Below are 13,774 nucleotides of genomic sequence, written 5' to 3' on the forward strand. Positions count from 1 at the left end.
TCTACAGTCTCATCTTTCAAATATAAGTGTTGGGCTAAATGGGTAGTTTTCCAAGCTCTTTCAGCTTTGAGTATGTCGTTCATATAAAAATTCATAGAGATACAATATGTCAAAGGCATAAACAAGTTGCTTCTCAGGGACTCTAGAACCCTGTCCTCATTCTGGCCCCGTTGGCAACTTCCCAAATGAGCTCTTCCACAGAAGACAGTTCGAAAATAACTGGCCTCGACAATCCTGCTGTCACCAAAACAAGAGCCCATAAAAATCATGTCCAATCAAAACAAATGAGTCCTGGCCCCCATGCCAACCTTTCTCTAGGACACCATAAACCCCACGCCCTTGCCTAAAACAAAAATCCTTCCAGACCAACTGGTGATGAGTACATATAATAGGAAAAAACTCATGAGCAAGTTGCCACTTCCAAGAATGGCAATGCCATTCCCCCTTCTCCATGAGGTAGTGTGAGCCAAAGAAATAAGAGAAAAAAAGAGCAAGGTTCTAAAAACAGAGTGTTCCACCTAGAGGCTGAGCTCTATCCTGGCCTCGAGGAACTCTAGACCACTGAAGAAATGCATGGGCATCTGAAGAGAAAAAAAGGACAACCAGATGATTCTTTTCACTTTGATAAATTTGAGTAAATGCTAAATGCACATGCACATATGCATACCGCACCACCCCCCCACCCACCCCCCGCAGCAAGGATATCCTTGATTTTGTTTTGTGTTCATGGAGTTCAGGACACACTAGCTCCAAATATGGCACCATGGTATACTGCATATTTTAAGCTGAAGGAAAATAGCCGAAGGTCAGAATGAAACAGATCATAAAGCTTTTATGTGAGGCGTGCCCACCCTATCCTCGGAGGAGAGGAGCATCCTTATCTCTGAAGACAAAGGGATGCCCCAAAGAATCCAAACAGTTATTCCTCCATGACTATGCACTTGTCACCAAACCGGGCCTAGAAATGCTCTCTTTCTTTGGGTCTTCATTTCCCTATGAAGCCTCCTTATCATGTAAAACTTATTTTAAATACATTTGTATGCTTTTCTCCTATTGTCGTTGTCAATTTAGCTTTCGGACCCAGCCAGGGACTCTAAGAAGGTCGAATAAAACTTTTTCCTCCCCTACAATTGTGTGGGATCGAATCAAAAATACAAATATCACAGTCCCCCAAAAGGGGGGAGGGAGTGATGAGAATAGTTAAGGAGCCCCAACAAAATCAATCTTATTAAAAAAACAAAACAAAACAAAATACCCTCCACCCTGATAAAGAATCAATGTGTTCTGCCTTTCCCCTAACTTGCCCTTGGTTATAAGATAGTCCACTCTTAAGAGGGAAAATGTTGGTGCAGCCTGTAATGAAGCTTGGGTGGGGGAAGGAGAGCCTGCAACTCCCAATTTTAACCCAGCTGGAAGCTTTAAAAAGTGTTTCATTCCTAAATTGCAACCGTTTAATGACAAAGTAAGATATCCTTTTTTGTTCCTGATTTTTAAATTAAGAAACTCAGAACAAAAGGGCTTTTAAATGCCTTTTTGTGAGGGAGAAACTAGGTTCTTTTTGCTTTTCAAATAATAGGTGGTTCCTCCAAAAATGAAGGACTAGAACACTGAGAAAAGGGTCAAATAAAAGAGAGAAGTAGGAAAGAAACGAATTAAACGTATCTTACAGAGAACAGGTAACCAGTGTGTTACTGATCTGGCCTGGTTACGTATGACGTCCTTGTCTAAGTCTGATCAGAGAAGATGAGGGTAAAAGGAACTTCAAGTTTCTTATCTGAGAAATTAAGAAGTGGATTTAGGTGACGTCTGTAAGAGCCCTCCCTGTCCTATGATGCCATTTCTCTGGGAGATCTCAGGAGAAGAATTGGAGATGACTGCCAGAATTTAGGGTACTGAAAAGTCTTGCAGGTCTGGACAGGGGCACAAACAGCAGAAAAATACCCACCTGAATATGCAAATTATGGGTCTTCGCCATGTTTCCCAGTTTACCCAACAAAGTGTCAGAGCAGGAAAGGGAAAACCGTGGTGTCACTATGGGCTTAACTCTAGAATACTGGAAATAATAATAAAAAAAAAAATGGTAAGGAAACTATGGATATCAGGAAAGTGTGGCATACCCCAACATGCATATCATACAACATGATAATTTTATGTCTTCATTTTGGAGGACAGCCCCCCATTCTAAGAGTGGGTGGAAGTAGTGGGTTTCACGGAAAGAGCTCTTGGCTAAGGACAACAGAGAGAATATTCTGTAGCACCAAGTTCAATGGAAGAAGATCCTGCCTCCAAGGACAGACAGCCCCAGTCCCACATCCACATGAAGGCTCAGACAAGGCCTTGACTGGGTGGCCTTCATGAAGAGAAATGGGAAGCAGAAGAACTTCTAAAGGAGGCTGCTCTGGGGAGACTCAAAGTGAAGTGGTGGTCTACTCCCCATCTATGTCTTGGGGAGGAGTGCCAGCCATGGCCTCCCTCAGGACATCTGGGGGCAGTACTGGCTCTGGTGTCACCCACGGTAAAGGCTGAGCAGGGGAGAAGGGCTCAAGAGAGGGGTGGTGAGCATGAGGACCCCCAAAGCTCCACCTAGTTCTCCCAAGACTAGGCTGAAAGTAATAGGGTTCTCACGGTTTCCGATTAGACCTCAAAAGGTGGTAAGGGAAGGGTCTGGCTTGCCAATCTAAGAGGTTGTACAATGGAGCTACAAATTGACCTGCTAGAAGTGGGGGAAGGAAACAGCCCTGCCTCCATAGGCTCACCAACACCAGGCACTGCAAAGAGGAGTGGCCGGCCGAGGGCCTGCAGGCCATGTGACATACCACACGTTAGGGACCAAGGTAGCCAAAGGCTGGGGCATCATGGTGGACACCACCTGTGCTCCAGACCAGATCAGGGAGTACAAGAGGCCAGAGCCAATGTTGATGTAGCCAACTTCCAGTTGCTCCCAATCTGTCCACATCCATGAAGCCCTCTCCCACCTCCCCAGGGACCAGTCCTGTGTGATTAGAAGCTTCCAGAGAAGAGGAAGGGAAAACCACCAAGGACACAAAAAAGCCCGACCTCACAGAGCTGAGTTGATGGGTCGACTATAAAAACAACTGAAGGCTCTGGGGAGACATTTCTGCATGCGTGGAGTAAGCCAAACGTACAGAGACTAATCTTTATCAAACAACTTAATAGCAAATCTTACAAATGACACAAAAGCAATCCAAAATCAGGCTGGGAACAAGCTTACTTACGTTCTTTTGGAGCATTCTTGACACAAATCTGAAATAAAGCAACAAATGGGAAGATAGAAAATCTTGGCATTTTTAAATAGATTTTTTAAAAGGGTGAAAACATGATCCTTACATGTCTTAATTTCCATGCAAACAGTTCTAATGCCATACATGTTTCACCACCACTAATTAAAGATTAACAAGTAGTAATTACTCTGCTTTCTCATTTGCAGCCAGAGAAATAGAGTGCAAAATCACAGGGAAATGCAATTTTATCCTCTAACATCAGCTGGGCTGTTCATGAGTATTCCCATACCACTCAACCATTCCACTGGCTTAAGCTCTATTTGGGGGAATATTGCAGGATGTTATGCTCCATGGATATTAGAATTACGGAATCCTATGCACCTGGAGGCATTTAGAAGCCATAGAACTCTATGGGCACAGATGTCGGAGTAAGGCTGATGGAACAGGCCAGAGGTGGCTGTGAAATGGAGACGGGGGAGAGGGGAGGAACCGGACGGGGGTGGCAATCAGGGATGGTGGTGTCCGTAGGGCCTATTAAACAGCGGTTTGTGCCCCAACTGAAAAAATTTATTCGCTAGCTTTCTGCCTTCCGGTAGCCCTTTGTTTCAGAATAAAATGGGGACTAAAGTTTACTATGACCACAAACACACATCCATAGGAAAGTTCAGCATGTGGCCAACGATAAAAGGAAGGTGCATGCTTCACTCTTTCTGTGAGCAGGTGGTGGTTCCTGAGCTATGCTTTCCAGAGGACACATTTAAGGTGATGGAGGTCTGGAATTGTAGGAAAGTTGGGCTTCTAAAACTTGCCTCAGGATAGGTTAGGTCCTGGGGAAGATTTACATCTAAAGAATGTCCTTCTATATCTCTTGGATGTCGTGTCGAATGTCATACAACGCAATTCCTTGTCAAATCAAATCCTCAAGGGACTATGGAAAAGCCATTAAAGCAATGTAGATACAGTACTTTTGAGATCCGTAGACTATTCCAGTGTAATATAAAAAGAACATAACGAAAGCTCGTGATCTCAGGCAAGAGGGTGACCCCGCCACCAAAAGTAATCTGATGCGCAGACCACATACACTTAAAGCAAGTTCAATTTACAGGAGAAGCCTCCATCTATAATAAAGGAGAGGGAAGCGGTAAATCATTAACTTATAAAAAGAATCCTTCATTTCACAAAGGGATTCACCCTAGGACTCTATAACAAATTCCCAGAGGCTACCAAATGGTATTGACATGCAACGTTTTCTTTAGGACCAGACCACCTGCATAAAGTAGGGCAAACCCACACAGTGACGTACGCGCATATCGGCCTGGTTCACTCTCTCCCCATCTCTAACTCCATCAGTGCCTCAGAGGGACCACCCACAAGACAAATCAAGATGCATGTACCTCTCTGTTTCCTTGACTGATTCCTCTGTGGTTTCCTTGTATTCTGGAACAGTGGTATTCATATCCATGCAGACTTTGCCCACAAATGCACGCTGCCCAAATTTATCTGTGAGAGGCACACAAAAACAGAATCTGAAGTCATGTTTTCCCCCGCAAACAATATATCCCTCTTGAGCCTTTAGAAAATACATTTAAATTAAAATCATTATGAAAACACAAGTGAGAATGTAAAAGATCATTTAAGAACGCCATTTAAGAACAATAACGACAACAAAACCACACCAAATTCTGTAAGTAGTTCAAGGTCTTCCACTGACTCCTATTCCTTGGATTACTACCAAGATGGTGATAATATCTGATTAAGGTCTAACCCTGTATGTGCCCAGTGTCCTCTGTTATGTGTAGGGTTGTGAGGAATATACCCAGTAATGTATATAAAGTGTCTGGCATGTAGGGCTTAGAAAAGATACGGCCACTTTTCCTAACCGTAGCAACGCCAATATTATCATCAGTGGGGAATTTGACATAGTCCTACTAGCAGCTCTCAGCACTAAGGAACCTGGTCCTCATTAGAGGTGCCAGAGAAATTTTATTTCAGCTAGAACGTTGAAGCTACATGGGGTGATACTGTTTGTACAATGTCTCTGCCTCTGTCATTAGAATCTTACAAAAGTCTTTTTGCTTCTCTCTTTCCCCTGTAATTCATTGTGATACCTGGCCATTAGATTACTCTTAACGTGAAACACCACCTTCATCACATACGTCATCTGGCTCAAAATCTTTGAGTATCTGATGCATATTCGAATCTCTCCATGGTCTGAACCATCCCAGCTGCCCAACCTCCTCTCCCCCCCTCACTGTGCAATGAATCCTGTCCTCCAGCTCAGCTACTCTGTTCCTTGCTTCCTGTATCCACTGTGGATATTCCTGTCCCCATAGCTTTGTCCATGTTATTTCCCCTGTTGGGAAGACATTTTCCTCCCTCCCCATTTTGTGTTCCTGTAGGGCCCTGTTTAAAGGCCCCCTCTATGAATTCTTTCCAGATGATCCAATTCTGAGTCTTCTCTGTCTCCTCCAGAAATAAGCAATATATATTTTCAGGGCTACCCTTTAAGCCTCTGGCAGAACCTACCTTGGCCAGCAAGCAGAAGTATCAGCGCATCAGCCAACGGTATTTACTGAGCATCTGCCATGTTCTGGGCACTGTGCGAGGTCCAAGTTTTGGAATTACTGATCTAAAGCCAGTCTCAGACCTGCTTACTAGCCGTGTGACTTGGGCATGTTATGGCCTCTGAGCATCAATTTATCCATCTGTAACATGAGGGCACGAATGCCTACTTCCAAAGACTGTTTGCAGCTGAGCTGAGATAATCCATGGAGAGTGCTTTGTGCAAAGCCAGGCATCCAGCAAGAGCACAGCCGCTGTTAATACAGTCATTTTCTATTTCATTGTGTTCCCAGCATCTAGCACAGTGCCCTAAGTCTAGCCAAGAGCCAAGATGTGTCTGCGGATTATAATATAATAAACTGTTGCCACAGTGAGAATTAGTAAATTTGGTCCCAAACGCCCTAAATTAATACACAAAATTCAGACCCGTACACATCATTCTGGAACCAAAACCATAAATAAATAATCAAATTACTTACACAATTAAAAACATTCAAGGGCCATACACAAACACCTAATTACTTGCAAGAAATGCAGCGCTCAAATTCTAGCAATTAAGAGGCAGGACAGCCCACATGTATAAGTCATTGCCCGGCATGGTCTGACTGTCTTGGCTTGATGTGCCCATAAATCATGCTTTCATTTCCTCACCTGTAATTTCTGCAAGGAGCAGAGATGAGTCAGTGTGAATTGTTCCAAAGTAACAAGCTGTTGTTGTTCCATTCTTTAGTGTTCTCCTCTAAAAATAAATCACAAAAACCATGAATCGCGTGTGCCCAGAAAAGTCACATGGCAAATAAAGATGAAAATAGAATTCTAGTTTTTAATTTTAAAATATTTTTATTTAAAGGTATGCCATCTTGATATGAAATACGGTTAAGGTAAATGGCAAAAGTATTTATATCCAAAAGTGTGAGCTGGAGAAGAAGCTGGTGCTTCTGATTTCCTAGATTTCACACTATTCCGTGTTGCAGACTTCACAAAATGTAATACTAATTAATTCCTTGGTTTTTAGGATTATTTAAGGATATACAAACTTTATTGCATCAAGGGATGAGTAAATGAGATTCTTCCATCTACAAGAGGGCAAAATTATTCAGCCAGATTTCTAGTTCAACCCAGCAAATTAGTCCCTTGTATTTATCTCCCTTCCTTAGCACAATTCCACTAAACTAACAGTAAAGGAGTATAAAATGTATTAACCCAGAAGAAAGAGACACGAGCAAAGGAAGCATTTCTACAGCCCCTTGGAAGACAAAAAACAAACAAACAAACAAACAAAACAAACATGGATGAGAACCTGGAGGTGACTCTGCAAGAAGAGAAAGAAGCACAGAGCTGCTAATAGAGAATTGGCTGACAGTCTGTATACAGATGATTAAACCCTGGCAGGACCCTTCTCCTTGTTGAAATCAGCCAACCACACCAACCTGATTCTTGCAGGAGAGATTTGCTCTTGCAGAAACTTGCAACAGTATTTGGAGACTAGACACCCAATATGGCAAGGTTCAGCAGAGACTGGAAAGAGTTTTAAGTGGATAATCTGGTTGACCCTCTGGATCCTTGGTCATTTTCCCCAAAATCCCACATATGCAACTCCCACCACTCCTAGCAGGACTGAGGAACTCTTCCCTAGAGAAGATGACTGGTTCTAGAAGAAAGATATCCTCACAGTGGCATTTGGGGCCCACAGTTGAAAGGGTTGTTCAGTGCCTTCACTGTTTATCTTATAATGAAGTTCACTAGCCAACAAGCGTTATCCCCATCCAGACTTCCAATCACCATTTCAGAGCATCGCACTTAAATATGAAATGTATGTTCAAGGTTCAACAGACATTGGAGGAAAGTTAGTATAAAAAAGTGGGGAAGGAGGAAAAAGGAATCTGGAAAAAAAATCTCAGAGGAAAGAGGCAATCTCTAAGGCCAGAAGGAAGCTGGATTTAAAAAAAAAAAAAAAATCTAATGGGGGGGCGCCCGGGTGGCTCAGTCAGTTAAGCATCCGACTCTTGATTTTTAACTCAGGTCATGATCTCAGGGTCAGGAGATGGAGCCATGAGTCTGGTTGCATACACTAACCAGAGTAAAGTGAAACTCAAAATTAAAACAGAAGCGTAATCTAATATTTTCTAAATTCTCAAAATTTTACACACCTTTCTAAAATCTTGGCTTGAAGATGAACTCAAAGGGGAAAGTGTTGGCTGTTTAGCAAGAAGGACAATGGAAGTGCCCCACGGCATGGAGAGTAAGTCAGTCCTTCCTCTGACCGAGGGAAGGGGCGGGGGAGGGGAGGGGTGTTTTCACTAGTTGAGAAATTGCACTTTCAAGTTGGACTGGAACGAACTAGAAAGTTCAAGAATCTGCTCAAATTATAGTTAAAGAACAGGACAGGGAAAAACCACGGAGGAAAAAAGAAAAGGAAGGAGGGAGAGGAGAGGAGAGGAGAAAGGGAAGAACCCCAAGCTACTCTTCCTGGTTCCCACTGACTTCCACCCATTTAACCAACAAGTTCCATGTGTGAGACTTATGTAATTGAAAGAAATTAGTTTGGCTTTAAAACCTTACTGAAGAGGACATCTAAAATACAGCTGCTTCCCTTCTTCATTTGTTCTATATTTGGGCATCCCGGACCCAAGGCCACCCTAGTTTCTCATAAGCTTTAAAGAGGCTTCTTCGTTAGTAATGAGTTTGTATTTTTCCAGTTTATAAGAATCTACCAAGAACAACATCAGACTGTGGGTTGTGTTTCTCAATCTTTCCTCAGCCTTCAATTCTTGACAAGAAAGGTTTGGAGACCAAGCTTTTTAAGCTCAAAATAGATGCCAAACATAGGATGACTGCAAACTTCAAGATCAGTAGCAATGGCTTCTTAACAGATTAGATGATTTGCATTTCCACTGGGCTGAAATAGGGAGGAAAGAGTGGCCTATCTCCTTTCGATTCACCTTGTACTTTAATGATTTGATACAGTTTTGGAATTAGTTGGATTCATCAGCTGAATCTTTGACAACCCCGTAGAGTAAGCATATTCATCCCATTCCCCAGAATATTTGCAACTCGTGTATCTTGGCACATTTACTAGGATCTCATTGTCCAATCCCTTGACTGCAAGCTATATAATATATAGATTCCTGAACCTTCTAGTCTTTTTAGTTTATTCCAGTCTAATTTGAAACTGTAATCTCTCACCCAGTTTGCAATGTTTAAAGGCAGATAATCCAGGCTTGCTTTACTGGGATTTTTTTTCTAAGTAATCTCAGGAGATGTTTGCTACTATATACTTGAAATTATTTGCACATTAAATGATCACTGTCATCTACGGTGCAGAACTCTGGGGTCTTGATTTGCCCATTTGCTGAAGTATAGATCTAGGACTGTTTTCTGAGGGAGAAAATAAAATAAACCAAAATGCCTTGGATCTCTCTGGACCTACTGTTTTAACATCCCTTTGCATTGCCGTGAGCAGTTGTCAGCCTAGGGACAGGTTCTAGTTAACAAATCTCAACGTCTACAGATTTCAACCATATCATCAGCTCATCCAACTGTTAAAGTGTGCAGGCCTGCCTGCTCATAATCAGAAACATAGGACGTATGCAATGCAAGTATGTGTCGAGAATAAAATCTATTTTGTACTCACTGACATCAAATACTTAACTCTCTGATACAAGAAATAGTATTTATGGAGTACTCCCTGAAGGATATGTGGTTCTAGATACTCTAAATGTCTAAACATAAAACAGTGATATATTTGGGGTTTTTTAAAATACTATAGCATCTTAATAATATATATTTTGACAACAGAGCATGTATCTATATGAACTGTTATTGAAACTAATTTTTAAGAAAATCAGTATAAGTAATAGAAATGCTTTACCTTAACAAATGTTTTATTCTTTATCATATACACAGTGTAAATTACATCATTGATTTCCCTCTCTGGGTCAGCGGCTAGAAACTTAAAGCTGAATTTGTGACAAATGCTAACAAGTGCATGGCCCCCCATGGTATACATTTACCTCTCAGTTTTATTTTTCTTTCCCCCTTTTTTTCCTTTGCCACGCTTTTGTGACTCACTTGCTTCCACTGTATACTATTTTATTTTAAGATATCTCAAACCCTTTTTAGAACAATGAGAGGTATAAATAAATTTTGAAAATAAAAAGATTTGGTGTGGTTAACACAGTTCATTAACACAATATCGCAGCAACTTCATGCACTGTGTTAGTCCTTCTCAGTTTTTCTAGTGTCATGTGGATCCATGCTAAACAGGTAAGATCTACAATTACACCGAATTTACAATTAGGGAAGTCAAGTATATAAAGGATAGCACTTACTTTTACTCCTCAAGGCTTGAATGATACAAGACCAGGGGAAATGGCAGAATGGCTAGGTAACTGTCTTACAGACTTACAGTACTGTCACCATCCCAGAGCCATCGCTTTAGAAGAAAAACCATCCATGGGTCCAACAATGCAGCAATGTTTAAACTAAGTATGCTGCATGACAAGAGGTAGTGGTCAGATAGGAAAGTTTTTGCAAAAGGTATTCTCCACTGCAGAAGCTGTTTCTGGTTGCGGAGTGGACTTGGCATAGGGCTGGAGTAGAAAGAAGGGGACTGATTTCCTTGAGAGAGTGGAAGTAAGGACATCCTCAGAGCCTTCAGTATAAGGTTGGCGCGGTTCAATGACTTGAACTAGCTCCATAGCTCCCTCTAGTGGTGTTAATGCTCATCATGTGCCTACGTACCCTGCTATGTAGGGAGCCATCCTATTTTCCCTCCTTGGGAAGCTACTAAAATAATGTGATATCCTTCTAACTGTAATTTTAACTTTTATTTTTAAATTTCCTTGCATGTTTTTTAAAGCAAATATATACAACGCTCCATGTGTCAGGCACTATTCTAAGAACCTCACAAATATTAACTTATCATAACAATCCTATGAAGTAGTTACTATCATGATCTCTACTTTATTTTACAGATGGGGAAAATGAGTCACGGAACTTTCCAAAGGTTACACAGTTATTCCATATGGTCCCCAGAACAGCACTGTGGATTGGCAAGAGTAAGGGAACACACACGTGCATGAAACTCAAATTTAGTAACTCGAAACACAAGAAGTAACAGACCAAGAGTCAAGAGACCCCACCAGATAGAGAATTTGAGGGTTTGGATTCAAGTTCTCTCTCTGCTATAGGTTAGCTTGTGTAGATGAGGTGGGTGGTCCACACACTCCTTGGGCTTTGAAAAAAACTGAAAATGTCTCCACAGTCCATTCTAGCCTCAACTGCCTATGCTTTATAATTAAAATATGCCCCAAGAAATGGACGTGTCTACAGGTGATTTGGTCATGACACACCACTACTGACGAGCAAGATACTTACGACAACTCTGGTATATACTTCTTCAGCGAAGTCGATGTTCTGGAATTTGAGTTCTGTAGGAAATGTGTACATGGTCAGCCAGTCCAAAAGCGGCAGGTCCACATTACTCCCAGCAAAAGAATACTGAGGGGCGTGGATGTGTGTATCAACCAGCCCAGGCATGAAGAACTCACTGGAAATTAATACAAGGGGGAAAAAAGAATTTAATAATACCTTCAATCATTTTCCGTATCTTTAAATCACATTTTCTCTCCACAGTGATTAATTGTTTACCCCACGCAGGTTCAGAGCTAATGCAATCAGACGACTGTAAATTCTCCTGTTATCTAGCAATCAAGATATAGAAGTGACGCTCTGCTGGGAGAGATACACCTCGTACATTGGATTGGCAGAATGGCTGGTGTGAGGTTAACCAAAGATGATCGAGGGAAGCAGAAGCACAGCACTGAGAAGCAGCAAAACAATCATGGAACAAGACACCCGATGACTTTGTTCTCAGAACTGGAGGCTGTAGGACGGAGAGCCAAGATGAGAAAGAAGGTCTTTAAAGCTTCTAGAGCCATCCTTTGGAACTACTCCCGAGTCACTAAGGATGACTGACGATGACAAACGGTGGCCGCAATGCTAGACTCAGTGGTCGTCTTGACCTTGGCTGACTACAAGAAATCTGGTCCTTCCCCTTGTGAGGCAGGGGCTGAGTTCTGAAATGAAGCAGCAACGGCAAACTGAGGCTGGTTAGGGACAGGCCCTCGTAGAAGACGAGACTGTCAATGGGTGGGCGGTGTCGGACGGGTAAGCGAAGACACAGCTGTAGTGCTCAGACAGCCTTCTCCAGGTGCCGCTGATCACTCCTGCCGTCCCCCTGGCCTGCCAACTAATTTTCATATTTCCACTGATTCTCATAACAGAAAGTCCTGGAAAGATGTTTTTAAGAGCTTTCAGAGGCACTACCCACAGATTCGAGGAAGCCCCCAAACTAACACACTTAAAGCTTCTCTAAAGAACGAATCCAGTTCACTGGTGTCTATTAAGTGTCTACACACATCCAAACAGCTATTTGTTAAAGACCATATGTACCACCACAACCAGCACCCTGAGAAAATATGAATTATATTTTAATATACATAAAGAACTTGAGCTCAAAACTTGACATAACAAAGAATCCCTTATGCTACCAACTGAAATGTATACCACCTCAGTGAAAGGCAAACAAAGCCTGGGCTACCTATAAAATGCTTTCTTTTTAAAAAAAATGGGAACCGGGAATGGTGGCGATAATGCTGATAACCAGCAGATGATGTTTACTGAAGAGGTACATGTACTGGGCACAGCATCCATGTACGTCATCTTACTTGTGGGAGGCAGTTTATTACAGGGGTTAAGTATATACATTCTTGACTCAGACTGCCTGATTTTGAATTCAGACCCCACCATAAACGAGCAGTAGGGTCATCGACATGTTATTTAACTTCATTGCGACTCAGTGTCCTGTTACAGTGGTAGCACCATAGGGCTGTTGTGAGGATTGTTAGCACGAGTAAAAACAGTGCCTAGATAACAAAAAGCACTCAAAAAAAAATAGTAGTTATGATGATGTAATGCTCACAACAAACTTACAAAGTACTACTGTTCTTCTCATTTATAGAAGAGAAAACTGAAGCTCAGGAAATGTAAGTAGCTTTAAAAAAAAAAAAAAGTAATCATGCAACTAGTCAGCTTTGGAGCCTAGATTCAAATCCAGGCAGTTTGTCTGCCGGCTCAGTACTCTGGGTCACTACCCTCCGGAGGACAGAATTCTTCATTCACTTTGGCGGGGAAGAGCAGTGACAAGCTCGTGTGGCAAGAAGGCCGCATTAAGTGAGCCTACAACGTGGGGGGCGCGCAGAGAGGGGGAATGAACTATGTGGATTCCTCTCAGGCATGAGTCGCTGACCTCTCAGGATACCTCAGTCCTGGGGCTTTCCCCGTCTCCACCACCATGAAATGAAATGGCCATGTGATTTCTTTATGTAGTTGAATTGTTCAATCAAATAATATTTCCCAAGTAACTGATAAGTTTTAAAAAACTCTCCTAAGCCTTGTGGGAGATCCAAAGAGAAATAAGACATTTCCTTATCTTCAAAGAGATTATAATCTAGTTGAGCAGATTAGGGGTGAGTGAGGATATCTGTGTGTGTATGTGTTGGGGGGAGGGGGGTATGGAGAGAGGGAGGTGGAGAGAAAGAGAGAAGTAGATCTGGTCAAAATATTAAGGATCTTAGTGAGCAATTTCACTCCTAGTGGTTTGCCCGACTGAAATAAAACATATGCTTACGAAAGAGCATTGTACAAAAATATTTAGAGCAGCTTTATGTATCCCAGCCTCGAACTGGAAACAAATCAAATACCACAGGAAAACAGATAAACAAACTGTGGTATATCAACACAACAGAATGCTATTCGGCAATACAAAAGAAAGAACTACTGATATAAACAACAAAATGGATGAATCTTGGAAGCGTTACGATGAGTGAAGAATCCAGACACAAGAATCATTGATTTATTCCATTCATATGACTTTTTTTTTAAAGATTTTGTTTATTTATTTGACA

At 41.8% G+C, this 13,774-nt stretch overlaps 1 protein-coding gene across 5 annotated transcripts in view; it reads right to left on the reverse strand.

Annotated features, from left to right (window-relative positions):
* Positions 1-13,774, reverse strand: part of GDA (guanine deaminase) — a 71,645-nt gene that overhangs the window by 19,998 nt on the left and 37,873 nt on the right. For 4 of the 5 annotated variants that reach the window (XM_027614970.2, XM_027614968.2, XM_027614972.2 and 1 more), the window contains exons 3-7: positions 11,184-11,355; positions 6,456-6,543; positions 4,637-4,742; positions 3,237-3,264; positions 1,946-2,053 (exon numbers count right to left, since the gene is read on the reverse strand). In XM_027614970.2, coding sequence (XP_027470771.1) covers positions 1,946-2,053; positions 3,237-3,264; positions 4,637-4,742; positions 6,456-6,543; positions 11,184-11,355 — 502 coding nt within the window. The remainder of the gene's footprint in view (positions 1-1,945; positions 2,054-3,236; positions 3,265-4,636; positions 4,743-6,455; positions 6,544-11,183; positions 11,356-13,774) is intronic. The other variant, XM_027614969.2, reaches the window with a different exon arrangement.

Source organism: Zalophus californianus, chromosome 13, assembly GCF_009762305.2.
Source record: "Zalophus californianus isolate mZalCal1 chromosome 13, mZalCal1.pri.v2, whole genome shotgun sequence".
NCBI lineage: Eukaryota > Metazoa > Chordata > Mammalia > Carnivora > Otariidae > Zalophus > Zalophus californianus.